This window comes from Leucopleurus acutus (genome assembly GCF_964270905.1).
Source record: "Leucopleurus acutus genome assembly, chromosome: 8".
Lineage (NCBI taxonomy): Eukaryota > Metazoa > Chordata > Mammalia > Artiodactyla > Delphinidae > Leucopleurus > Leucopleurus acutus.
The window spans coordinates 99,562,087-99,589,121 of record NC_139151.1 but is presented as its reverse complement, the minus strand read 5'-3'; the positions used below and the strand labels follow the sequence as shown (position 1 = coordinate 99,589,121).

The 27,035-nt window shown below is 52.5% G+C and overlaps 2 protein-coding genes across 2 annotated transcripts in view; one reads left to right on the top strand and one right to left on the bottom strand.

Moving 5' to 3' along the window:
- The window catches only part of VWCE (von Willebrand factor C and EGF domains), a gene marked incomplete at both ends in the record, with an annotated part of 29,671 nt that extends 19,689 nt beyond the window's left edge, over positions 1-9,982 (top strand). The window contains 7 exons of the mRNA XM_082845581.1: positions 484-569; positions 1,906-2,002; positions 3,595-3,677; positions 4,692-4,824; positions 4,907-4,989; positions 5,344-5,434; positions 9,351-9,982. Coding sequence (XP_082701707.1) covers positions 484-569; positions 1,906-2,002; positions 3,595-3,677; positions 4,692-4,824; positions 4,907-4,989; positions 5,344-5,434; positions 9,351-9,982 — 1,205 coding nt within the window. The remainder of the gene's footprint in view (positions 1-483; positions 570-1,905; positions 2,003-3,594; positions 3,678-4,691; positions 4,825-4,906; positions 4,990-5,343; positions 5,435-9,350) is intronic.
- A 7,545-nt stretch (positions 9,983-17,527) lies between these two features.
- On the bottom strand, positions 17,528-26,099 carry LOC309964700 (pepsin A-4-like; the record flags this gene model as incomplete). The annotated part of the gene is made up of 9 exons (XM_082843826.1): positions 17,528-17,677; positions 18,775-18,873; positions 18,967-19,111; positions 20,263-20,379; positions 21,914-22,113; positions 22,801-22,919; positions 23,385-23,502; positions 25,445-25,604; positions 26,044-26,099. The coding sequence occupies 9 exons, from the start codon at positions 26,097-26,099 to the stop codon at positions 17,528-17,530; spliced, it is 1,164 nt and encodes a 387-aa protein (XP_082699952.1).
- Positions 26,100-27,035: the final 936 nt, after the last annotated feature.

Sequence of the window (27,035 nt, the reverse complement as noted above, 5' to 3'; positions counted from 1 at the left end):
GTGCTCTCTGTGTGTGTTGTGTGTGTCTGTGTGTGTGCTTTAAGTTTGTATGTGAGTGACATCTGTGTGTGAGCTTGTGTACATGTGTCTGCGTGTTTGTGTGTGAGTGGTGTCTGTGTGTGTGTTTTTGAGTGTGTGTGTCCGTGTGTTTTTGTTGTGTGTCTGTTGTATCTGTGTGCGTGTGTCTGTGTGAGAGTGGTTTCTGTGTGTGTGAATGGCTGTGTTTGTGGGTGTGTGTGGACGTGGACGTTTGTGTGAGCGTGCCTGTGTGTACCAGGCTCTTGTTAGGCAGGAAAACTCACTAACTGAGGGAGCCAGGCGGCAGCAGCTCTGGGCCCAGTGGGTGGCTGCGTGGACTCAGTGTGAGTGAGCAGAGGTGTCTGTCTGTCCTTGCTGGGTGGCGCTGTAGGTCCCGCGGGCATTCAGGACCCTCCTCGGCACTTCTGCCCACTCGTCCTTTCTCCCCCGCTGTCCCCTGGCCAGGCTGCTCTCTGGACGACAACGGGGTTGAGTTTCCGGTCGGACAGATCTGGTCTCCCGGTGACCCCTGTGAGTTATGCATCTGCCAGGTGAATGACAACCTGCGCGCCTTCAGCTGCTTCCCCCGCCCTTCCCCGTCCCGGGCCGGGCATCCCTGCCCCTGCAGAAGCGGGGCCACCTCAGGCCTGTCCAGTCTCGCTTCCATGCTATCACATCCCGTTTTTACAGAAGGGGCTGGGATCCAGGTTCTTCTGTCCTCGGTAGATTTTCAGGATGACAGAGCTTGGCAGTCTGTCTGTCGTAAGAGTGCTGTGTGACCCACTGTGCACGTGCGGGGAGCTGCTGGCCTAAGGAGCTGGAAATAGGATTCCCAGGAGCAGGTTTTCGCGGGGCGCGGATAACAGAGGGAGCTGGGCAGCCCGAGGCCTAGCAGTTAAGGCCTTTTCTGTGACATTGCGAGGCTTCCTCCATTAACGTGAGTCACGTGACCTCACCTCATCCGAAGCGGGTGAGGGTGCGTGAGTTTTGGGAGTCAGATCGACAGACACGCAAACACAGCTATTTACCAAGAAACGTGGTCGTTTTAGCTCATGTTTAAGTGCGGTCGGCTTTCCTTTCTACTTTAAGAGAGCTTTTAGTCGCTTGAGCTTAGAGCTTTATTTCTCAAAATGAGGTTCCTGCACTGGCTGTGTCGTTGGCGTCACCAGGGGAGCCTAGGTAGAACCTCGAGGCTGCCCAGGGCTTGGACGCAGAATCTGCATTTTAATCCCGCGGTGACTCGCGTGCGCGTGAGCGCGTGAGAAGCGCGCCCTTCAAGTCCCTTTGATGCACCATTTGTTAAAAAAGCCTTAGACCCTTAGAAAACTTGGAAACGTTTCATTGGAATCAGAGTGGGGAGCAAAGTACATCCGCTGCCCTTTTTCTCCTTCAGGACTGATCTAGGGCACTCACATTACAAGGAAATAACACAAAACTTCAGCTTCTTACGAAAAAAAAAAAGAAACTGGATATGGCGCTTTCATCTTCTGAAAGACATTTCCGGTGGAATAGCTTTCTATAAAAATAGGATTTTATTGGACTCCATAGATTTGGGGTGAGCCAGGGTTTCAGGGAAACTCTGAGAAGAGTTTGGATGAGGTTGTGGTGCAGCCTTGGCTGCTGCGGGGAAGGGACGGGAAGCCGAGGAGACCAAAACCCCAGCTCTGGGATATGGGAAGGCTTTTCTCTGGAAGGCTCACACCCCCTTTCCCAAGTAGCCAGTCCTCTTTGGGGGGACCCCTGCCGCTTCCCAGCTGCATCATGGCGCCTCTTAGGTCAGGCTCCGGCCAGTTTGCAGCACCGTCCTTTCTTTTGGGGGCCTGTGGGGTGGGGAGGTGGGGACTGGCGTGGCAGGTGGGGTCTTGGTGAAGTTCTTCCTCCCTTCAGGCAGATGGTTCAGTGAGCTGCAAGAGGACAGACTGTGTGGACTCCTGCCCTCACCCGATTCGGATCCCCGGGCAGTGCTGCCCTGACTGTTCGGCAGGTAAGGCCCTGCCTGGGGGGCCGGGGATGGCATAGCACCCCTGGCCCCCACATCTGGGGTCACCCTGTATCAGGCTTCTCTGTGCAAAGCACCACACATGCTTCATCTCTGCTTATCCTCGCAACAACCCCATGGGGCAACCCCATTTTAGAGATGAGGAAACTGAGGCTCAGGGACGGAAAGCAGTTTGCTCAAGGGAGGCCCTGTCTGGGTGCTGGAAGCAGATATGAAGATATGCAGAGCTTGCAGCCTAGGTGGGGTGATAAAGGAACATACCTGTGAGAGAATTAGAGAACAGGGAGAGGAAATTAAAGTGATCCTTTATGTGTTAATAGTAATTTTCACCTTTCCCATTATTTCAAGAGTGATATTTTATTATAGAACATTTAGAAAATACAGAAAGCAAAGAAAAAAATTAAAAAGGACCCATTATCACTGTTAACTTCATGGTTTTATCTTCCTAGTCTCTTTTTGTGATATAACACCTATCTCTGTAACATATCTGTAACATACATCTGTATCTATATATCTATCATGTCATAGCTATATAGCATATCATAGTTGTATGTTATATCTTTTTTCTTCTTTTTTGGCCGAGCCACACGGCTTGGGGGATCTTAGCTCCCTGACTAGGGATGGAACCCGCACCCTTGGCAGTGAAAGTGTGGAGTCCTAACCACTGGACTGCCAGGGAATTCCCTATATATTTTTTCTTATAAAATGTTTCTCTACTGTCCCATCACCTGCTTTTTTTTTTTTAAATACATTTATTTATTTATTTTTTAATTTTAGCTGCACTGGGTCCTTGTTGCTGTGCGCGGTCTTCCTCTAGTTGCAGCGAGCGGGGGCCACTCTTCATTGCAGTGCGCAGGCTTCTCATTGCGGTGGCTTCTCTTGTTGTAGAGCATGGGCTCTAGGTGCGTGGGCTTCAGTAGTTGTGGCATGTGGGCTCAGTAGTTGTGGCTCGCGGGCTCTAGAGTGCAGGCTCAGTAGTTGTGGTGCTCGGGCTTAGTTGCTCCATGGCATGTGGGATCTTCCTGGACCAGGTCTTGAACCCGTGCCCCCTGCATTGGCAGGCGGATTCTTAACCACTGCGCCACCAGGGAAGCCCACCATCACCTGCTTTTATACGTACCAGTATGTGATAAATATCATCGAGGTGGCAGCACTCAGATGGGGCCTCTGTGGGCTTCGGGAAGCAGAGAGCGGAGCTGTAGGGGAGCCTCCTGGAAGGAGGGGTTTGGGATTCGACTGAGTGGAGAGGAGCAGAGAGGATGGCCGTGGTGCCTGGCACCCAGGTTGAGTCTCCGGGTCCCTCGTCCTGATCCTGCCAAGTGAGGGGGTAGGAGGAACGGCTCCCTTCCCTGGGGGAGAACCTTGAAGTGAAGACACTATGATGCCTTTGCTGAATCCAGCGAGAAACAAGTCAGCACCCAGTCCAGACATATGTTCTGTCCCTTCCCCACCCCCCTGGGCAAGTGTCTAGAGAGGCCATTCGCCTGACCTTTGCTGCCTAGAAACACCTTGGACTTTCTTCCTGGCAAAGGCCAGCCGTCCCCTGGCTGGCCCTCACCACATGCTCTCTCTGGCAGGCTGCACCTACACAGGTAGAATCTTCTACAATAACCAGACCTTCCCGTCCGTGCTGGACCCGTGTCTGAGCTGCATCTGCCTGGTACGACCACCCAGACCCGACCCCTGTCTGCGGAAACTCCCCAGAAATAGCCACCAGCTCCTGAACCCTGCAGGCAAAATCCAGAGACCTCCAGGAGAATGGTCACTTCTGGATCATGGTGAAAGCCGGCTTCCTTCAGCCCTGCCCGGGGTGATTCTTTACCCAGGGCCAGAGAAATACTTTTAACCCTGCCTGGCAGAAGTCCTCTGCTTCTGGGTGACCAGGGAGGGTCTTGGGGGCCTTACGGCATAAAATATGGCCCAGGGATTCTCCCTGAGAGTGGAGGTGAGGAACACAAACCCAGGACTCTGTACGGAATCTTTAATATGCTCACATTCTCGAGCCCCTGCCATGTGCCAGTCCCTGATCTCAGCGCGACCTGTTAATTCACGGGGAATCCTGTGAGGTGGGTACCTCCATCCCCAGCTGCTAGGTGAGACAGCCGGGCACAGAGAGCCCGCAACTAGTCAAGTGGAGTGCCGAGAATCAATTCTAGTCTCCTGAGTCTGCTTCAGACAGCACACTTTTACCCCTAAGCCATACTGCCTCTCAGTCTAAATGACAGGCATATCATTTAGTATTTGGAAAATGGAAAAAATAAGTCCTTATTGCTTGTCATGCTAGAAGTGTTTCATGCCTGTGGGGCCTCTTTGCTGGCGGTGGGTGAAAAGGGATGGGTCTGCAGAAAGATCGAGCAACTTGGGGTGAACATCTCTGGCCTCTGAGTGGCCCTGTTCGTTCACAGCCATGTGCTTTGGGGATCTTTGGCTTCTGGGTCCTTCCCCCTAAGTTTTTGGTGCTCAGCTTTCCTGGGAAGTTCATGGATTTGTTTGACAGGTAGCTGTTGACAGTTGAGCTCTGAGGACAAGGCTGGGCCTGGGGGGCTTGCGTTCTAGTGGGAGGACAGACTCTAACTCAGTCTGTTACCTCACCATGGACCTCTCACCTGACGTTGATGGTTCCGACGGGCACTTAATGGCTATGTGATGTGTCCTTCACGAGTGACCCATCAGCCCCCCAGAACAAAGGGCCTTCAGTGTTTTCTGTGTCCTGCAGCTGGGTTCGGTGGCCTGCTCGCCCGTGGACTGCCCCATCACCTGCTCCTACCCTTTCCACCCTGACGGGGAGTGCTGTCCAGTGTGCCGAGGTGAGTGGGACCAGCCACCCCTCGTGCAAGGCTCCTGAGTGGGCCTTGGCTCTCACGGCCCCTGTCTCCTCTGCCCCTGCAGACTGCAACTACGAGGGGAGGAAGGTGGGGAACGGCCAGGTGTTCACCTTGGACGATGAGCCCTGTACCCAGTGCATATGCCAGGTGAGCTGGGCCTGGGGACCCTGGACCTGCTGGGCCAGGGGCTGCTTCTAGTCTTTTGTCCCTTTGTGAAACTTGGAGCCCCTTAGCCAGTGTACGCCCGTCTTCCGCCTGCCATTCTTCAATTACCTGCGGGGATACCTTCGGATTTGATGGTGTCCTCTACCTTTGTTGTTTCCTTAAGGCAGCCCCACTGTGTTTGGCTTCACCTGTTGTTCAGGTGAGGGTCAGGCCCTGCAGCTTCTGCCCCACATCTTTCCGTGGGTCCAACTGCTGGTGTAATATGTCCTTGAGGGCGCTGCTGTGGAGGGGTGAGATGCTCCGGGCTTCCTCACGTGTCTCCTTCTGCTTCCCCAGCTGGGAGAGGTGAGCTGCGAGAAGACGCCCTGCCAGCAGGCCTGCTCGGACCCCTCCACGCCCCCCAGGGACTGCTGCTCCTTCTGTCCAGGTAAGTGGCCTCTGCATCCTGGAGCCTCACCACCGTCCTTTTCCACTTTGCTTTTCTGCCCAGAAACACAGAACTTGTGCAGGGCTGGATGTGAGAAACCCAGGCTCAGAGAGGGAACGTGGCCTGCTCAAGGTCACACAGCCAGCACGTGGTGCGCCCAGGCCCAAGCCTGGGCTTGCTGACCCTCGTCAGTGCTATGCCACAATGCGCCGTGCCGTCTGACGAGTCTGTTTACTGTTCCTTTTTCTTCTTCATTTCCTCCTTTCTGAATCTCTCCCTCTGCTTTCTTCCTTTTTTAAAAATTAGAATTTAGGAACTGAATCAACTTTGCAGAAGAATAATTGCTAATATGTATTGAGTATCCATTATGTGTCAGGGAACATCATGTATTGAATGTTATTTCTTTTTTTTTAATTGTGGTGTAATTGACATGTAACATTATATTGGTTTCAGGTGTACAACATAAAGATTCAAACTTGTATATATTGCAAAATGATCACCACAGTAAGTCTAGTTAACATCTGTCACCCCACATAGTTACAAAATATTTTTTTCCTGTGATGAGAACTTCTATGATCTAATCTCTTAGCGACTTTCAGGTATAGTATTTCAATACAGTATTATTAACAATAGTCACCATGCTGTACATTATATCCCAATGACTTATTTATTTTGTAACTGAAAATTTGTGCCTTTTGACCCTTCAGCCATTTTGCCCACCCCTCTCCTCCCACCTCGGGCAACCACCAACCTGTTCTCAATATCTGTGTGCTCAGCTGTTTTTTTTTAAAAATCGATTCCACATATAAGTGAGATCATATGGTATTTATCTTTCTCTGATTTATTCATTTAGCATAATACCCTCTAGGTCCATCCACGTTATTGCAAATGGTAAGGTTTCATTCTTTTTTGTGGTTGAATAATATTCCATTGCGTATATATATATACACACCACATATTTATCCATCTTTATCTGTCGATCGACACTTAGGTTGTCCCCATGTCATGGCTGTTGTAAATAATGCTGCAATGAACCTTGGGGTGCATATATCTTTTTGAATTAGTAGTTTCATTTTTTTTTGGATATATACCCGGTAGTGGAATTGCTGGATCATATGGTAGTTCTATTTTTAGTTTTTTGAGAAACCTCCATACTGTTTTCCACCGTGGCTGCACCAGTTTACATTCCCACCAACAGTGCACGAGGGTTCCCTTTTCTCTGCTTCCTTACCAACAGTGGCTGTGTCTTGTCTTTGTGATGATGGCCATTCTGACGGCTGTGAGGTGGTATCTCATTGTGGTTTTGATTTGCATTTCCGTGATGATTAGTGATGTTGAGCATCTTTTCATGTCCCTGTTGGCCATCTGTTTGTTTTCATACGTCTTATTTCATTTTCACAGCAACTCTTTGTGATAGATACTATTAGCATCCCCATTTTCCAGGTGAGGAAACTGAGGCACAGAGAGGTGAAGTGAGGTGCTCAAGGTCACACAGCTGGTTGGCAGTAGAACCAGGATTTGAGCCCAGAGTCAATGCTTTTAGCTACTCTGCTACATTGACTCCTGAAAATGATTCACATCTGTTCGTCTCTCTCTATCATGAGTGTTTGTTCATGTGGATCTTTTTGCAGAGGTATAAACAGGACACGGACAACCTACTGTAACACACAGTTTCAAAATATTGATGTAGCCCACAGCTGGCCATTTAAAAACGCTCCCAAATATTATGGTTTGCTTACCTCTTCCCTTTTTGGTTGACATTTAGGTGGTTTCTTTTTTCCTCTTCTTCTTTTTTTTTTTTTTCTATCCATCGTGGACCCACTGTGAAAAATCTTTGGTCAGACAACTTTTGTTTTCAAATTTTGTGAGTTGCATTCAGACCCTGTGGTTAATAGATGCAGTGACTAGGTCACAGGGTGTCAGGAGTGGTTTGGTGACTCCTAGGGCATGACAGCAGGTTACCAGATGGGGTCCTAGAGAAAGGGGAAACTTACAGAGACGTAGCTGGTGCCCCATATGCCCACCAACTCTACACTGTGTGTTTTGAATTTAATTTTTCCAGGTTAACATGTCCATAAAGTACCTTACCGGTGGCTATTGTACATTTTTTAAACTTCCAGGAAGACAGTGAATTTTTCCACGGATTTGTGGCCTGAATTTCCTCTGGTATAAAATACCTCTTTAACTCCTTTGACCTTTTGAAGAGGACATCCTGTATTTAGGGCAGCTCTTCAGTTCTGTGGATGGAGAGAGGCTGTCAGGACTGCTGGGGCTGGAAACATCCTGATCCCATACAGTCATTATGTTGGGAACTGTTGAGTGATTATAGATTTGACCTTAACCAGCACAAAACCCTCTGCAAGCTGAGGGATACTCTTCCCCTGCTTTCTAGAGACTAATCGTTAGCTAAGGTGCCAGGCAGTGTATGGAGCCTTTTACCTGTATTGTCTCATTTAAATGCCCCAGGAATGTTTATGCATGGGTGCTCTTATTGTCTCCATTTTGCAGATGGGGAAATGGAGGCTCAGAGAAGTTAAGTTTCTGTCTTTTTAAAAAGAACTTATTTATTTAAAAATTTTTTTTGGCCGTGCCGCACAGCTTATGGGATCTTAGTTCCCCAACCAGGAATGGAACCCGGGCCCCATGCAGTGGAAGTGCCAAGTCCTAACCACTGGGCCGCCAGGGAATTCCCAAGTTTCTGTCTTTAAGGCCACGTTCTAGGTGGTAGTGTCGTCGGACTCAGGGCCATGTCTCTCTGATTCCTCACCCCATGCTCGTTCCCATTCCGCTCTCCTGCCTCCTGATGGGGAAACTGAGGCCCAAAGAGATGAGATGCAGAGCCCACCTCCTTCTCCTGGGGCACCTGCCTCAGCTGCGTTCACCATGTGCGAACTTGTTTTAAGAAGAAATGCTTTTTACTGAAATACGAGGTGAATTGTTTCCTTTTGATAATTAAAAAAAAAAAAGAACAGCTTTCTTGAGATATAATTCACACACCCTGTAAGTCACACGCTCAAATTACACAATTCAGTGGTTTTTGGTAAAGTGGTTTTTGTGATTATCCTTTTGATGGTTTATATATATATTTCAATTGAGGTATATTGATGTACAATGTTATATAACTTTCAGGTGTACAGCAGGGTGAGTCACAATTTTTAAAAAAGTTATAGGTTATCTTTTGATGATTTTTAAAATGTAATCATTCCAGTTTGTAATGTGTTTACCAGCCTCCGTCTCCTCCCTGATCATACCTTTCTCCAATATTCTTCCTTCCTTCCCTTGTTCTCCAACCATGGATTAAACCCTTATGATGCGCTGGCCTCCAGGCTGAGACTTAAAAGCAAATTTTTTCAATAGACTTTTTTTTTTAAAGCATTTTTAGGTTCACAGCAAAATCGAGCAGAAGGTACGGACAGCTCCCCGAATCCCCCTGCCCCCGCCCCACGCACAGCGCCCCCTGCTGTCAACATCCCCCACCAGATGGTACATTTGCTACAATCAATGAACCGACTCTGACCCGTGATTGTCACCCAAAGTCCAGACTTTACATTTGGGTTTAGGCTGAGACCTCTCAGGCTCCGTTTCATTCAGCCCTCATTGCGTGGCCTGTGTGGTCGTCACTGTTATTATGATGCCCATTTTACAGATGGGGAAATGGAGGCCCAGGGGAGTTATGTGCCTCGTACAAGGTCACACAGCCAGTGCCTTGGTGAACTGTCTCTCTCTGCTCATGGTTCCTTTTGGGTCTTCCCTTTCCTGGAGACAGGAGCCGGCGGGATCCCCCAACCCCGACGGCCGGTGCACAGGGACCCTTAAGGGCCAGAGCTGGGGCGCTGTCCTCGGTGCAGCTCATCCCAGACCCGCCTCAGGCGTGGGGGGAACCACTGTGCACCTTCTTGCCCCGCCCCCTCTCTAGATTCCCTGGAAGAAAGCCGGGGTCTCTCCCCTCGTGGAGACGCTGAGCTCAGCAAAGTGGCCCGGACCCCCCGTGGAGACCCTGAGGCCCTGCTCAACTGCAGCTCCTGCCCGGGGCCCCCAGCGGTGTCACCTCGGAGGCCAGCGCTGCAGCTCCTCCAGCTCCTCCTGAGAACAAACCTGTCTGACATGCAGACTATACCCGTGAGCCTCTCAGGAGCCCAGGCCTTACCCTCACCCCCTTTGGGGCCAGGGGGCATGTTCCCAGGGGAGCCCGGGGCCTCCCAGCCCCCTTGGCCCTCACCAGGGCCTTCAATCCCTCCAGGAGCCTCCTCTCTACCTCCGGCCTCTCCCGGGGCTCCCGGGCCACCTCCTGTTACTCCAGAGCCCTCGTCCTCGGCCTCCGGGGCCCACACAGCATCCAGACAGCCTTCTCTGCCTGCCACCATCCGGCGTAGAGCCTCAGCCCTTTCCACGATGGGCCCCAGCCCCTCAGAGGCCCCCGTCACTATCCTCAGGCCTCGCAGGCTCTCTCCAGCCGCCTCCAGACTCTCTGCAGCCCTTGCAGCCACGGCCAGCCCTGGCCCCCAGGAGCCCACCATGGGGCCCTCACAGGAGGAGTCCACAGTGTAAGCAGGACTCTGTTGCAGGGCCGTGCCCAGGAGACGCCAGACAGAGAAGGCTCTGCCAGAGGCCCTGGGAGCTTGCAGGGCGGCTCTGGGGGCCAGTGAGGCTGCCGACTCCTTCAGGACCCCTGGCGGGGATGGAAAACCCTCAGGGCCCGATGTAGCCTTGCTCCCAAGAAGCATCTGGGATGTGTTGTGAGACTCCAGCAACACGTTCTCCACCGTCAGCATCCTCCCTGGACTGCGTGGGCCGCCTCTCTTCTGAGAAAGGTTGGGGCAGCTGAGTCCCTCCTCTGGAGCAGGAGGGTCCGAGGAGCCTGGGATTCCACTGAAATTGTGCCACCAGCTGTCATGTGTCCTCACCCGAGGTTTCCTGATTAAAATCTGTCTCGGTCTCCCCCAGGCTGCCCTGCTCATTCACTTCTCGCCTTTGGAAAGGTGGGAAAACGTCACTGCAAGCCCACAGGTGATGAGCTAGTGCCCACCTCAACCCCCAGCTCACGAGAAAAGCCTGCAGAGACCTGGGGCTAGATGGGGAGGGGTCTTAGGTAAGTACCTGGTGGCCTGTGATGCTAGGAGACTTCTGAAGTGAGGGGCCGGAAAAGACAGATGGGTTCCCTGGGAGGGAATAGTAGGCAGGTGGAGTCTTAGGGCCTGTGCTTAGCTTTAACATCTGTGGGCCGAGGGAGGCAAGCAGGAGGCAGGGGTGGAGCCCGGCAGTGGCACGGTCTCAGCCAACCCCCTGTGGAGCTCTGAGGCTGGGCTGGCCTTCAGAGTCAGCCCGAGTTGGGACAAGGGGACAGGGCTTTGTGCCCCCATGTTGGCCAGTGATTCTGTCTGTGGGAAGCGGGCCCAGGAAAGGGGTGTCAGCCAAGGCAGTTCCCTGTGAGGGCTGGTGGCTGAGAGCCGTCAGTCAACAACCTTCCCTGCGGCTGGGATAATAAATGCGTCTATCCTGAAGGGGGCATGTGGACGGTGTGGCCCAGTTTCCATGACAGCTGGAAAGAGGACAGTGCTAGCATTGATGGGGGAAAGTGAGATGGGGGTGGAAGACAGAGAGCTATGCTGTCACCGTGTCACCAACTTGCTATCCCTTGCTAAACCCAAGGGGGCTGCAGAGTAACCTGCGCCTACACTGGCCCAGGCCATCCTCCCCTTGCCTCTTCTCTGCCCTGATGCTCACCATGTATCCCAGCGGGGAGTGTCCCCAGTGGGCACTGGCTGCAAAGGCCATCTGGGTTATCCGCCCCAGGTGTCAGTGTAGGGAGGGGTCCTAATCCAAGCAGGATGGCAGGAATAATGAATTTGGAATTAGGAGCATGAAAACCAAAGACTTTAGGGATGCAAAGGACTTAGAGACCATCTTACTTAGAGACCAGTTAAGACACAAAGGGTGTGGTTGAATGAGGGCTGGGGTGCCGTGAGACCCCTGTTTGAGCCCTACTTGCTGTGACTAGCTGTGAGACCTTAGGTCTCGGTTCCCTCATCTGTATAATGGGCTCACAACAGTCCTTCCTCATGGAGTTGAGATGACAGCATATAATACAGACTCCATAAGTCTCGGGGCTTTGTGCTTGTGACCTTGTGCAGCCCACCCAGCTTCATGATGCCACTTGGGATCTAACTTCAGGATGAAAGTGTAGAACACTGATTGGCTCTGCTCCTCAAACAGGCCAGCTCTCAACATGGTAGAGGCTCAGCGTCAGTGCCAGTTTTCTCACCGCTATCCCTCTGTGCAACAAAGGATGCAATTCAAGTTTTAATACTAGTCTCCCCTCTCCACAGAACTCAGGTAAATAGTGTTCATTTTGAACATTAAAAAAAATAAAAGACTGGGGTGGGGAGTTCCCTGGTGGCCTAGTGATTAGGACTCCGCACTCTCACTGCCAGAGCCTGGGTTCAATCCCTGGTCAGGGAACCGAGATCCTGCAAGCAACGCGGCACGGCCATAAAAAAAAAAAAAAGAGGCTGAGGGGTGGGGGGTGGGAGGACCGCTGTAGACACTTCCCTCAAGTCGGTCCAAGTATAAAAACATGACTGTCTGAGACACTCCCATTCCCCGCTTACAGCTGAGACCACAGAAGCCCAGAGAGGTCAGGAGAGTGTCCGAAGGTTGCACAGACTAGGAAGGCTGATCTGGGAGGAGGGCTCTGGGCTTTGGACTCCCAGCCTGGGCTTTCCCCCTTCAAGTCGCATTTGGTTGGCTTGTTCCGTTGGAGTTGCAGAGAGACACTTGATGGCTGCAGTTTATTCAAGGTGCCAAGACCGCCGTATCTTAGTTTGAGCTCCCCAAGGGCAGACCCGGAGAGAGAGAGAGATTTGGGTGAGAGTCGCTGCCCCGGAAAGTGAACCCAGAGAGCACGGTGAGGGAGGGCGAAGGGAGACAGAGAAGGGAAGAAAACCAATCAGCTTTGGTTAAAGAGTGGGTCCCTGCCACGGGCAACTGGCACCCCTTCCTCCTGCGGACCCTCTGGGAGGTCATGGAGCACACACCTCGGAATTGTCCCCCGAAGGCCTGAGGACGCCACTCTTGTCCCTCTCTTGCTCATGGGCTCCTATCGGCTCTCCAGCATGTCCAGCTGGCCTCACCCAGGGATCATGCCTGCCTCCTGTCTGCTCGCTCTGGGCATAAGACCTGGGGCATGGGGTTGGAGAGGAGGTGCAGGGGCTGCCTCCAGAGCACCCCGTGGCTGGGCCAGGGCTCTCACCACACCGTGGTCACCGCAGGCCCTTCTCAGGACCATTGAGGGGAGCTCGGAGCTCTCCTCCTGCCCCTCTCCCCACCCCCCTGACCCCCCACCCCGTGGGTAGGCAGTGCCATTGTGACATGTTGGGAGGCCTTGGTGGGACCCAACTTGGTAAGAACGTGTTCTGCTGGCGATAAGCCCCAGCACTGACTGGCACCAGGAGGCCAGAGGACCACCTTCAAGACCCTAGATGGGCACAGAGTGCTTTTTTTTTTTTGCCACACCACTCGGCTTGCGGGATCTTAGTTCCCTGACCAGGGATCGAATTCTGGTTCATGGCAGTGAAAGCACCAAGTCCTAACCGCTGGACCACCAGGGAATTCCCGGGCACAGAGTGCTTTTAACGAATGCACGAGCTGGTCTGAATTCTTAGCAGCCTGGGTTCCGACAAGCAGGTGTGTGTGTGCGGGGTGTTTGTTCTTGGGGAAGTACACCCTGCATTTCCCCCTAGCTAGGAGTCCATATGTCGGGTTCTAGGAAGCACGAGAGCAGTTGTCCCCAGCAGTTTGGCACCAGGGACCGGTTTCGTGGAAGACGGTTTTTCCACGGGGTAGCGGAGGGTTGGTTCAGGCGGTGACGGGAGCGATGGGGAGTGATGGGAAGCGGAAGATGAGGCTTCGCCTTCTTGCCTGCCGCTCGCCTCCTGCCGTGCGCTACGGTCCGTGGTCCAGGGGTTGGGGACCCCTGCAGTAGAGGACGGGGACGGTGGGCTGGAGCCTGTTCCACAGGGTCAGTTTCACGGGACCTAGGAAATTCCCGACGGGCCAAATGATCAGACCCGGTTCAAGAGACCTGCTTTTGGAGTTTATCAGATAAACGGGCTTGAGGACAGACCACAGTAGGTTTCAAGTTAGGATAAACTTTCAGAGGTTTAAAAATGCCTTTCTTTAACTTATTTTGAATGTGTAGTACATCCCATCACTAGAAATAAAGATATATAAAATTGTTTTAGTGAGGAGTCTCCCCAACCCCACATCCACCAAGGCTCCCCCTTCCCTCCCCACCACTTCTGTGGTGTCTGGTTCTCGGGTACCCTTTCTCTGTTTCTTTATGTATGTGCAAGCAAATCTTACTTTCTTTATAATTCAAAGATAAAATAGCAGAGGCTCTGCTATCACCTGTGTTTCAGTTCGTGGTTTTACACCTAACGGTCTCTTCTCGAGATCTTTCTGTCCCAGTCCTTCCCGAGCATCCTCATTTCTCTGCTCTTTACAGCTGCGCAGAGGCTCCTGTGCGCACGCAGCAGAAGTCATTGAACCAGCCCCTGGGGGCGGACATTTGGGTCGTTTCAAATCTTGCTCTTACAAAAGATGCTACAAAGAGTAACCTCGGCCTTACATCATTTTGCACGTGTGCAAGTCTATCTTTAAGATAAATTCCCAGAAGTGAAGTTACGGGGCCGAAAGGTAAACACATTTCTCGTTTAGATGGATAGTGCCAAATGGCGCTCCTTAGGGGTTGTACCCATGGATGCCCCCTCCAGCGATGTGCAAGAGTCCATGTTCGGGAGGGCCTGGGTTCCACAGATCAGAGCAGAGACATACGAGATGAAAATAACGCTCCTGGGGGGCTTCCCTGGTGGCGCAGTGGTTCAGAGTCCGCCTGCCGATGCAGGGGACACGGGTCCGTGCCCCGGTCCGGGAAGATCCCACATGCCGCAGAGCGGCTGGGCCCGTGAGCCATGGCTGCTGAGCCTGCACGTCCGGAGCCTGTGCTCCGCAACGGGAGAGGCCACAACAGTGAGAGGCCTGCGTACCCAAAAAAAAAAAAAGAAAAAGAAAAAGAAAATAATACTCCTGGGGAATTCCCCGGCGGTCTAGCACTTAGGACTTGGCGATTTCATTGCCGTGGGCCGGAGTTCGATCCCTGGTTGGGGAACTAAGATCTTGCAAGCTGTGTGGTGCAGCAAAAAACCCCCAAAAAACAAAAAACAAAAAACACTAAAACCACTCCTGGACAACTATGAGTGGAAAAGATGGATTGAACTGAGCTTAGACCCTCGAGGCCCTCAGGAAATGGGGAAAGATGGGTGGGGAAGAGGCCTGAGACCCTAGAGGAGGAATGTGAATCCACCTTACCTTGTGGAGCAAAGTGTCAGATCAGATATGCTAGCGTGCGGTTTTCTAGTATAAATGAGCTAATGGGGATTCTTTTTAGATTCTGTCTGGATCCAAGAATCCCAGGGTTGAGGGGCTGAGAAGGGGGAACACGGGGTCGGGGGAGGGGATGGTGCATCCCTGGAGCCTAGAATACTGCCTGGGGCACGGGAGGTGCTCGGGGGGAAACAGCAGAAACACAAACACAGCAAAGAGCCAGGACATCATGGAATTCATCCCCAGAAGCCTGAGAATCCACCTGCTGGTCCCATGACCAAGTATGACTAGGACAGAATGTGAGTGGGGGTGACAGTGTACCCATCTGTGGTCTTTTTAAAAAAAAAATCAATTAATTAATTTTTGGCTGCATTGGGTCTTCGTTGCTGCGTGTGGGCTTTTCTCTAGTTGCGGAGACCAGGGGCTACTCTTTGTTGCGGTGCGCGGGCTTCTCATTGTGGTGGCTTCTCCTGTTGTGGAACATGGGCTCTAGGCATGCGGGCTTCAGTAGTTGTGGCACACGGGCTTAGTTGCTCTGAAGCATGTGGAATCTTGCCAGACCAGGGCTTGAACCTGTGTGCCCTGCATTGGCAGGCGGGTTCTTAACCACTGAGCCACCAGGGAAGTCCCCCATCTGTGGTCTTAACCATGGCCTCTCTCAAATCAGATCCACTCTTTCATCTTATCGTAGTTGTTTCCTTTTAAAAAATTATCTTGAGGGAATTCCCTGGAGGTCCAGTGGTTAGGACTCCATGCTTTCACTGCTGAGGGCACAGGTTCGATCCCTTGTCAGGGAACTAAGATCCCACAAGCTGCGCAGTGCGGTCAAAAAAAAAATTTTTTTTTTGAATCCTTCACTCAGTCAGCAAATATCTATTGAGCGCCTCCAATGTGCCAGGCCCTGCTCTTGCTGCTGGGGCTTCAACAGTTAAATGATCACAGTCTCTGCCTTGGTGGATCTGACACAAACACTCCCACTGAGTCATCATCTCCAGCTGTGCCCAGTACCATAAAGGAAAGCAGGACCACCCCATGAGAGGGTGGTCAGGGAGGGCTTCACAGGGAATTGATGTGTAAACTGACACCTGCAGGATGCTAGGAGTTAGCAGGTCAAGAAAAAGGGAACAGCAAGCAAAGGGAACAGTGTGTGCAGAGGCCTGGAGGTGGGGAAGAACTTGGGTATTTGTGGAGGTGGGCGAAGGCCAGGGAGGTGGGAGCTCAGGGTAAGAGGGATTAAGGTGACACAGGGAAGGTCCATGGGGACCAGAGCATGCAGGGCCTTGAAGCCACACCAAAGATATAATGTCTTATTCCAAGTGCAATTGCAGAGCATTAATGAAAGGTTTGAAGCAAGGGAGGGTTGTGATCAAATTTATGATTTAAAAAGATTGCGCAGCTAGATAGGGTATAAGTGACATTGGGAAGACCTGGGGCATTGGGTAGGAAGAGCTCACCTCACCCTTCCTTGAGCCTAATATCTTGTATTTATGTGACAAATTACAAATTGGGGGATGATGTGACAAGAGTTCCTAAAGCCATCTTGTTCTGGGCACCCAGAAGTCAGTCCGCCTCAGCAGGGAGGCCCAGCTCCAGCGCTCAGGCCGGTATCTCCAGCGGACAGCCTGGAACCCAGCAGACGCAGACGCTATGGGAATTCTTCCAACGTGCACGCCGAGGAGCACAGGGCTGGAATAGGTTGACCAGCAGAAGAGGAACTGAGATCAAGCTGAACTGAGTCAAAGTGAAACAGATCGCTTTGCGGCAGGAGTTCTCAGAGCCTTTGATTGGGAACTGTGCCTTGTGAACCTTGAAGAAGGGCCTAGAATGTAGCCTGTTGCATACTTATTTTGAAACTTTTTCATTGAACATTTTGCTACCAAAACCCATTCTGAGAACTGCTGCTCTAGATATTTCCTGGCTACCTTTCTAGGGCAGGTTTGCTGATGGCGTGTCAGCTCCCTCTCTCAACCTCTCCTTGGGGAATGGAAAACCATCCTCTTTCAATCACCAGTGGGGAAACGGATCAGCTTGGTGTCTTGCACCCAGAGTATGGAGGGCCTCCCACGGGTTAGTCTGCATCAACCAGCTCATCACAGAACAGCCTGTTAGGTTTTGGGGTGTCAGCTTCTCTCACCACTCTGGCCCATGTCTCACGGTCATTCCTACCCTGCCTGCCCTACTTAGGAAGTCACCCATCAGTGGGCACCTCTCCTTAATCTTTTTCCTTTTCTCCTTATCTCTTCTTGGCTTTGGGAAAAATAAGAAGTTACTCCCTCAACCAAGAACTCAGGTGCTCTCTTCTATGAGGAGGCAACGGGCCTGGCATTTCTGGTCCCCAGCTCTTTATATGATGCTCCCAGCTGGCCCAACCGAGGCCCGTTCATCTTGCCGGCTCTGTTACAAAGAGTGTGCTGCCACTGTCACTGTGTTTGGTGCTGTCCAAATGGATGTGGTCAGTTCTGTCCCCCTGCCCTGGCATTCTGACCCCAGTGATGTAAAGGGGAACACTGACAAAGAGACGCAACCTCATAAGGCATTTTCCAGGAGGTTATGATTTATTCTACGTTATTGGTGTGACAGGGAACAGGGCCAAGATTCCACCTCCACGATCCCAGAGGAAGAACAATCACGGAGAATTATCTACATCGAAGGACAAACAGGGACAGAAACTAGGGCGGGATCTTCCTGGGAAGTGGCCGGAAAGACTCGGGCTCAGGCCACGGGAGCCAGGCCGACCTGGTTGTTGGCCCTGTCAAAGACAGTGTAGTACTGGCGGATGAAGATGTCACCCAAGATCCAGAGCTCTCCGGAGAAGGTGGGGATGTTCATGCCCTGGAATCCGCTCATGCAGTCTCCCTGGCTCTGGAGGAAAGGAGAATGAAACTGGAGCTGGGACACAGACCCAGCAGTGACAGGCGCTGGGGTGTGAGCATCCAGGGCCGTGGTCCCCTGCCAGGTACGTGCAAGGAGGAGCCTCCTGGCTCTCCCTGGCCTGGCGTCTGCCTGTATAAGCGGCTTACTGCACTCTTGGTTCCCAGGGATTACCAGACATTATCCAGGGTTTCCGGCAGATGCATACACCCTGACGTCAGCATCGCAGCTAAGGGCTTTAGGGAGAACTCAGCTGCCGGGGAGGATTTTGGAAGCCCTGGTGACGCAGCCTTTTCTCATTATTCTGATCCTGACCAGTGGCAAAGCGGATCAGCTGTTAGTCCTTTTCATTCACTGAGTCACTGGGCCAGCAACCTTGGCTTGTATTAGAATCACCTGTGGAGCTTTGACCCCCCCCACCCCCCACCCCCCGGGCCCCACCTCCCACCGTGGCTCAGGCCCCACTCCCTCCTAATTAATCAGCATCTCTGGGGGAGGGGCCTGGGCCTCCCTATTTCTTGCTGAATGACATCGACCCACTGGGCAAAACTAGTTTTCCATCCGGCATTGTAATCGAAGGCAGAATTTTCCTGTGGCTCCTCTGCCTAAAGATTTTTGTGTGGTAGAGGCAGTAGGAGCATCATAAGCCCTTACCCTATGGAAGCTGTGATTTCTATCTGCCCAACCCTTCGTAGCTTTGATGTGGCCAATCTCGCGTGATTACCCTAACCACACCCTGAGCGTGGGGAAAGCTCTAGCTTTTAGATGAGGAAACTGAGGCTAAGGAAGGTTGTAACTTGCTCAGTATCTACGGGCTAGTAATTGAGACCCAGAGCTTGGACTCTGGTGTTCCACTGAAAATCCTCTTTTCACGCCATCAGCCCTTGCCTTGCTTTTTTCCCCCTGGGGGTGTTGCATCCCAATTCTCATTCATGCGTTTATTTTTGAAGTGTTCTTTTTCTCCGGAGGCTGTCCAGAGCAGATGTGAGCTCCAGCTTGTGGAAGTGCACTTGCCCTTGTGCCAAGGGGGAGTATGTGGCCACGTGCTGTGCAGGCACATCTAGGTGGAAGGCTCAGAGCCCCCTTACCTGCAGGACGTAGGCCTTTGCGGGAACAGGGTACTGGACACCGTTGATTGTGAAGACGATGTCGGGAAGGCTGTCGATGGCGGAGCAGCTGATCACCATCTGGAAAGAGTGAGGATTAGAAAGGCTTTCATCCCTCCTGTGTGGAAGGTCCACCGTCTGGGTCTAGAACAGGGCGGTCAGCGCTGGACTTACGCTGCCGTAGGGACCCTCGCTGGCTCCAATGTAGCTCTGGATGTTGGCAATGGCATTGGTCGGGCCGGACAGCAGAGAGGTACCGGTGTCAACGATGGCCTGGCAGCCAGACATGCAAGCGATGGGCTCTCCAGACATGGTGATGCTGAGGTTGAGATGCAAGTCAGGGTCCCCGGAGCCCCCAGGGGGTACATCTCCCAAGGAGGCACCAGGTGACCCTGGAGGGTCCCTCTTCCCCATCCATTGGCCGATGCATAAAATTTCAGCTTCTCTCATTCACACACTCATTCATTCTATGCATTCACGTGTTCCACAAATATTTACTGAGTGCCTATTCTGTGTTAGGCACGGGAGATGCAAAGCCAGACAAGATGGGCGCACGGTATCTGACCGCAGGGAGCTTCCACTCTGGCTGGAAAGATAAGTTGAGCGGGCTGGGCAGAGCGTACAGCAAGGGAACGGGAACACAGGCCAGGGTGAGGGCGGCAGTGTGCAGCAACCCGGGAAGGCTTCTCAGGGAAGCAGACGCCCAGAGGTTGCTAGGGAGTGAGGAGTTGGAGGAGGGCGTCACAGGTAGAGGGGACACAGGGTGGGGAGTGATGGAGACACTGGAGTGATGGCCAGGTAAGTCCAGCCCTGACTGCCCTGTTCTAGACCCAAGGGGAGCAGGGGTGGGAGTTTGAGGCACTGATGGGATGTTAGCATGGCTGGGGCAGACGTAGGGTGACCAGCGTGTCCCAGTTTGCCTAGGACTGTCTTGGTTTTAGTACCGAAAGACCGGCATCCCGAGAGACTGCTCACTCCTGGGCAAACCTGGGCAATGGGTCACCCTAGGAGGCCAGCTGGGGGCAGAGCAGCCAGAGGGTGAGGCTGCCTGGGGGCAGACAGGATTTGAAGGGGAAAGTGGGAGGAAATGGTTTGAAACAACTTCTCTGCCGTTTGGCCCTGATCCTAGACCAAAAGTGACAGGCACCCTAAAGGCCGAGATGTATGGACAAGGGGGTCCTCCCCTCTCCCCAGGGATGCTGGTAGATTGTCCTGCCTCCCTGCTCAGAAGGGGAGTGGCTGTCTCATCCTTGCAGAGTGTCTGGGGGTTCCTGACAGCACTCTTCCTCCCGTGACGTGCCCTTGTCAGGGTCTCTCTGGCTTGGCCAACTTCCGCCTTCTCTTCCTGGAGCACGTTTCCCTGTGCTGCCTGTTCCAGGGGGATCCTGGAATTCTTAGTTAACTATGAGTCTGTAAAGAAATGGGGTCTGGGGCCCATGCCGGGATATCGCCCATCCATGGTGACCTCACCTGTCCACGGTGATCTGCCAATAACCCTCATAAGAAACAGGCACCCAGTTCAGGGTTCCCGTGTAGTAAGAAGAATCGATGCCACCGAACTGCACCACGCTGCCGCTCTCATCATCTCTATGGAAAGTGGAGGGGGAAAGGCAGGAATTCAGTTGTTCACGCATTCATTCACTCATTCGACTGAACATATAAACTGTGGGCGTTCTAAGAGCTACTCCTGATCGGACTCTTGCCGGTGCCAGGAGCCATGCAGAGTGTACGACCCACAGGGCTTCCTGTAATCCTCACACCAAGATCCATGCCATAGTCACTATTGTTATTATTATTTCTATTTTACAGTGAGGAAACTGAGGCTCAGAGAGGTGAGGCAATGTGCCCTAGGTCACACAGCCAGGGAGCCGCAAAACCAAGATTGGAACCCAGGTCTTTCTGGTTCCGAAGCGTTGTGTGGTTTCCACAAAATACTCTCTCTCACTGCTGTGGGGACCTCAAGAGAAATGAATGAATGACAGTGTCTGCTCTTAAGGCCTTGATAGAGTTGTTCATGGTTTGCCAACGTCTGGAGGTGTTTTTGATTGCCATGATTGGGTGGGGGTCGGGGGAGCCCCTGGCGTCTAGTAGGTAGAGGCCGGGGAGGGTGCCAGACATCCCAGGACAGCCCCCAACAGCAAGGAGTCATCTGGTCCAAAGATGTCAATAGTGCTGAGATTGAGAAACTCTGTTCTAGTCGGCCCCGGGTGACACATCTAAGTGCCCATAAAAGCAGATTATGTTTAAGAGCTGAAACTTGAATATCAAGTGGCCAAGAGGAAAAAAGGATAAAAGGGCCCTCCCGCTGTAAACTGCAGGAGTCCTGGTTACTGGAATATTCATTGTCTAAATCTCTGCAGTTTTCGGTTAGATAGGGAAACAAATGTAGGTGACAATAAGAAATTAATCACTGAAGAACTGGACACGGACAGAACGTGACCCCAACTCACCTAACCCCACCCTGCCTCCCCTATAAACATCTGACAGCACCTGTGACACAAGGAGATGAGAGCAGAACAGTCGATAACTAAAGGGAAGCACATCGATGGTGACAAATCGCTTCAAAAGAGAAGGACGTGAACGTCAGGGGAAAGTCGAGTGTCTTGGGAAAGTCGAGGACACACCCTCAGACGTTCTGGCATAAACTTCTACTCAGCGAAAATCAAGACTTCGTTATGCCTTATTCTTAGAATTAACTCATAGTCACACCTGGAGCCTAGATTTTGTTAACTAATGAAAGAAACTTGCTTTCATCATTTAAAAGTTTCACTGTTCAAGATGTAAGTCCCAATCAAATCTTCTTTTCATTTCTTGCTATGGACTTTTGGCCCCACTTTTAAGTGGATTCACTTTAAATGGTGGTCTTCAGGAGAGCAAATGGCTAATGATATCCCACTTGTGTGAGGCAAGGTGACAAAGACTCTCGCTAGTAAAATAAGACGAATGAAGATGGTTCCTCAGAGAGGACTTTGGCACCATTCTCTCCAAAGATATACCTTAGAGAGCCTTAGACATTGACCTTTCCAATCCCCGGCTTGCCAAGACTCTCTCCAGCCCACCCAGCCTTCGACAGCCAGCCCCCTGCTGGACCAGGTGACCGCAACTTCCTTGCCTAACTTACTTGCTCAGGTAGACGGAGAAGAGGTCTTGGGAAACCAGACCCTGGTTCCACATGTTGTCAAAAACAGGGGTGGCCCCGGAGGAGGAGATGCTGGGGTAGGCCAGGCCCAGGATGCCGTCGAAGGGAGCGTAGTACAGGAAGGAGCCGGGCTCTGTCTTACTCAGGCCAAAGATCTGGTTGGTGTCAGAGATGCCTGCAACCTGGGTGGGGAAACCAAGGTGTTCATAACCAGCTTGTGCTGACTGAGCACTGCAGGCTGCCAGCCCCGGGCCCAGAGCATCCCTGGTTCATTTCGTGTGGGACTTGGCTTCCGGGGCATCAGGCTGGAAGGAGAGGAGAGGGATTATCCCTGGGAATGCTTGTTGTTCCACTGGAGGTGACAGTCGAGGCTGATCTCCAGATGGGCACCGTCTGCAACTTGGTGTGAGAATTTGCTGCGGAACAGATGGTCACCGTGTGTTTGTGTTTCTGAGGATCGGGTGCAAAGCAGACCCCAGGCAAATCAGAGCCCTTGACCTGGAAAATGGGGGTGCTTGTGGAGATTTTGTGACTCGAATGGGCTGTGGGTTGGGGGGAGGAGGAAGAAGAGGAGGTGCTAAAAACGAACTGAGGCACTTTCTCCCTTCTCGCTGCCCCCTCCATAGCATTCAGCTTGGGTGACCCTGAGGATGGCTTCTGGCTCCAGGCACCCGCCCCCTTACCCCTGCTGCTTCTCCGCTAGAAACATCTGTGGTGTCTCTGCCACTTTCCGCGTGCCCCAATCAGGTTACTTTTGGGATCACCGAGACCCGTGTTGCTTGAATGAGCTGGTTCGGGGGGCCGTGTGCTGTCCCTGGAAGCTGGCCCCAGGGCCGGGCAGCATGAGGTGCTGGCCAGCGGGGGCTCACCTGGACTGTGTCGTATCCAAGGATGCCTGTCATGCTGCCGGTACCATAGGCAATGGAGACCGTCTCGCTGGTGCTCTGGAAGGTGGAGGACTTTTTAGGGTTGAAGCGGTTGTGGTTGGCTGTGAGGGCAAGAAGAGACATTGTCAAACTTCAAAAGCTGAGCCAGAGTCACGGGCTGGGGGCGTCTTCCTTGGTGGTTGCCTTGGTTCTGGGCGGGGCTTTGGAGGAGAAAGTGAACTCATCTGGCTAACCACCTCACTGACTGAAGGCCCTCCTGAGGACCCCCCAGGTGAACGCCGAGTGGAGCAGGCCCACAGCTGCCCATGGTGACGTGCAGCTTCACACTCTCTCTGCCGTTGGACTGAAATTTCTGCGGGCTGGAACCACGTGTGATTCGCCCCTTCACCTCCCAGGGCACCTAAGCCTAGTGCTTGGCACATGGTAAGCGCTCAGTGAATGCCTGTTGAGTGGGTCCCTGAGTCACTCCGGCAGGCTTGAAATCGGACCTATTTGAGGCCCCTGAGTGTTCAGGGCTCCTAGGTGACTTGGTGCTGGGGGCCCAGAGAGGGCAGGGGGGCACTCACTGCAGGCAACACTGGAGCAGTAGACGGAGGGCACCCACAGGTTGGAGGAGCCAGTGTCAAAGATGACGGTGAAGTCCTGGGCGGGGGTTCCAATGCTGATGGTGCCAAAGTACTCCATCTGCCAGGGTGGGGACAGCATAGCTCAGTGACGGGGGACTCCGCAGCCTGGCCTCCCCGGGGACTGTCTCTGGGTCATCTTGGCCCCCTCCCGCCTTCCCCTTCACTGGCCTCCTTGCCTTTGTCTCTCTCTCCAGTGTATCCATCCTTTAAGGCCCAGCCTGGTCCCCCCTGCTCCTTGAAGTCTTCCCCTATTGCTCTCCTGTCACCCACTGACTATGCTCTCCCAAGCCTCGTTAACGCCCAATAATAATGTGCTGTCCCCTCTTGCCTCGAGTGTCTCAGTCTTGCCATCCTAGAGAATGTACACTCTCGGACGGGCGTGGAACCTGACAGCACCCAGCCAGTAAATGCTTAAGCGCTTTTTCGTTAAGTTGTTGAAGGGGAGATAAAAAAGTCACCCACCTAAAGGCGGAGACCCCTTGAGATATCTTATTCCTAAATCTGGGTGCGTGCAATGGGTTTCAAGAAAGGGTGTCCTCAGGCTTTTTACTCTTAGTGGCTGCAGTCTCTCCTTTGCCAGCTCTGTCCCAGCCACGCTGATGTGGCTCTTTGATGACCAGCTCATTCCCATCCCAGGGCCTTTGCACTTGCTATCCCTTGTGCTAGGAAAATGTTTACTCTAGATCTTCTCATCAGTCCTTCCGTGCTCTAGTCAAATGTCACCTGCACCAAGAGGCCCTCCCTGACTACTATGTCTAAATTCGCCCCTGTCCCCTTCTTCTTCTTCCCCTTACTCTAATTAATTAATTTTTCTTTGTGGCATTTGTCATTACCTGGAATTATCTTACATCCTTATTTGTTTGTCTCTTATTTGTCCTCTAGAATATGAGCTCCAGGATCTTTGCTCAGTCACCATTGTTTCCCCAGCTCCTGGCAGAGAGCCTCTGACACAGTGTAGGTGCTTCGTAAATATTTGTCAAGTGAACAAAGGGGCTTAACTTTCTCAAGCTTTGAACAAGCTCTTACCAAGGGCCAGGCCCTGTGCTAAGCACTCCACAAACAAACAAATAAGCAAAAAAACCCCACACCTACATTATTGCATGAATTACTTGAAACAAGCCTCTGACGGTAGATAGTAATGGTTCTGTCTTACGGGCGAGGAAGCTGAGTCTCACTCAGAGAACTTAAATGACTTGCCCAAGGTCCCATGGCTCAGAAGCTTTAGACCCTAGATTCGCTCCAGGTCTGGCAAATCTCACAGGCTAAGCTCTTAACGAGAGGCAGCGTTGCTTCCTAACCTTGGCCTCCACACAGGGGACACACTCTCTACTGAAGGGATTTGCGTCCCAAACAGAAGAGTCAAAGGGATCGTCCCGAAATTCCCTAGTTAAAATGATGCGGTGGCAGTTAGGCTGCAGACCCTTATCCCAGACTCTGGTCTGGCTCCACCCACTGACCCCCGCAGACCTCGCTTTGAAAATGGACACTGGCTTCCTTTCCTCAAATACACTCTGCTCCCCAGAGTCACAGGGTCTAGTGCAAGTTGCCCCACTCTCTGGGACCCTCTCCGGTCCTCTTGGAACCCCCGCTGTCTCTTCATCGCTCCAGAGAGGTGTCCCTGCACACCTGCAGCACACTCAGTGTGTCACGGTCACTGCGTGGCCTCAGCCTGGTTATACTTGTTACGTTTTGTGAGGCTCTCCTACTAGATTGTGGGCTCCCTGAGGTTCATTCCCTGCTGCTTCTCTGGGCCCAGCACAGTGCCTGACACACAGAAGGTGCTCCATCCATGTAAGCACTGGATGAACGAATGAATGAATGAGCGAGAGCAACAGCTCTGACTGTGAGTTTTCCCGCCTCTGAGATCCAGGGAGCAGATCCCTGGCTTACTGCTGCCTGGGGGTTTGGAGCGCTGGCCCATCTTCCCAGACTCCTGGGACCCCCTTCTCTCCACTGGGCCAAGTCCTTGGAGCTGACCCACTGCCTGCCCACACACTCACATCCAGGAAGTTCTGAAGGGGCTGGTCGGACATCAAGGTGGTGGCCTCCGAGGGAAAGTACTTGCTGCCTATGTTGTACTGGTGATTCTGCAGAAAGTCCTTCAGCTTGCCATTCTCGATCAGTTTCTGCCTCAAGGACTTCTTTCTGGTGAGCGGGACCCTGTGGTGGAGCATTTGCAAACAGATGGTTTGGAGGAAGAAGAGTAATTAGCCAAGGGGCCTGCTCATGGGGTGCCGTGGAAGGCCTGGAAGGAAAACAAAGCTGGCTCAAGAGCGGAAGAAGGAAGTCGAGAGGGGAGTTGCTCCCATTCGGGGCACAGGAATGCAGAGAGGGTACGTGGTTGCCCAAAGTCACCCGGCCCAGTGCTGGAGCTGCGGACCCAGCCCGGGCTGGACTGGAGGGTCTGGGCTGTGGACCACGTCTGCCGTGCTGTGTCCCCAGATGAGCAGAGAGGGGAGGCTTGGGACGGTCGAAGAGAGAGGAGGAAGGGAAGAGGGAAGAGGAGAAATACGGGAGGAAAGAAAGGCAGTGGGAAGGGCAGCAAAGGGAAATAGCCCCTGGGAAGCTGCTGTTCGTGCAGAGCGTCCCCCAGACTCACTTGTAGGAGGTGCACTCGGAGAGCGCTATCAAGGTGAGGAGAAGCAACCACTTCATGGTTCTTCCTGGCTCCCAAGACTCCAGAGGTGGGAGGATGGGAAGCGATACAGCAGCAGGAAGGAGCCGCTCCTTATATACAGTCCAAGTCCTCAGGCATGGCCTTATCAGCCGCTAAACGTCACTCTTTACCCTCACCCCAAACAGAAAGTTTCCTGATAAGATTGTCCCTGCCCTGAGCCATGTTCTGGGAAGTTTCCAGTTGAGTAGCTTTCCACTGTAACCGCATCCTGGGTTGGGATGGCCCTGCAGAAAGCAAGCGGCGAGGTGGTGGCTTATTTCTTAAATAATAGAATTCATCCAAACTTGACAAGTCGAATATTCTGACGAAATTGGTCCAAAGTGCACTCAACATTGAACACATGTCAGAGGAGCTCCAGGCACCCCGATGTGTCCTGATGGGACAGACAGCTGGGGTTCTCGGAGAGCAGCAGTCCTTTCAGTGATAGGCCTTGTCCCTGAAGCTGCTTCCTCAAGCACGTTCATAGGTCCGTAGTTTGGGACTCAGGACACATTTCCCCATGGAAATGTCGTTATGTGGGGTTGCTGGATGTCTAACTAGCCTATGGGCCTTATTTGGTCTTGCTTCTCATGGCTATTGGGCTGAGTCTTGGGGAAGTGGTGTGTACAGTACAGAGGAAGGGGATGGAGTGGAGAGGGAGTGGAAGAATGCTTCTTTTCCTGGAGGAAGCAAACTTGAAACAGGCTGAGTTCGTCTTTGGAATCTGTGCCCCTCACTTTCTGCGCCCCCTTTCTTCCTACTGCTCCTCTCCTACCCTCTCAGTTACTCAAAGCCTCCACCTTTGAGACCCCATCTGGGTCTGACTCCCAGGTGCCCCGTGCTTAAAACTTGGCTGAATCAGCTGCAGTGAGCAAAGCAATCTGGGAAAATTCATACTAGGGTGTGAATGACTTAGAAAAGTTCTCTCTCTCTCT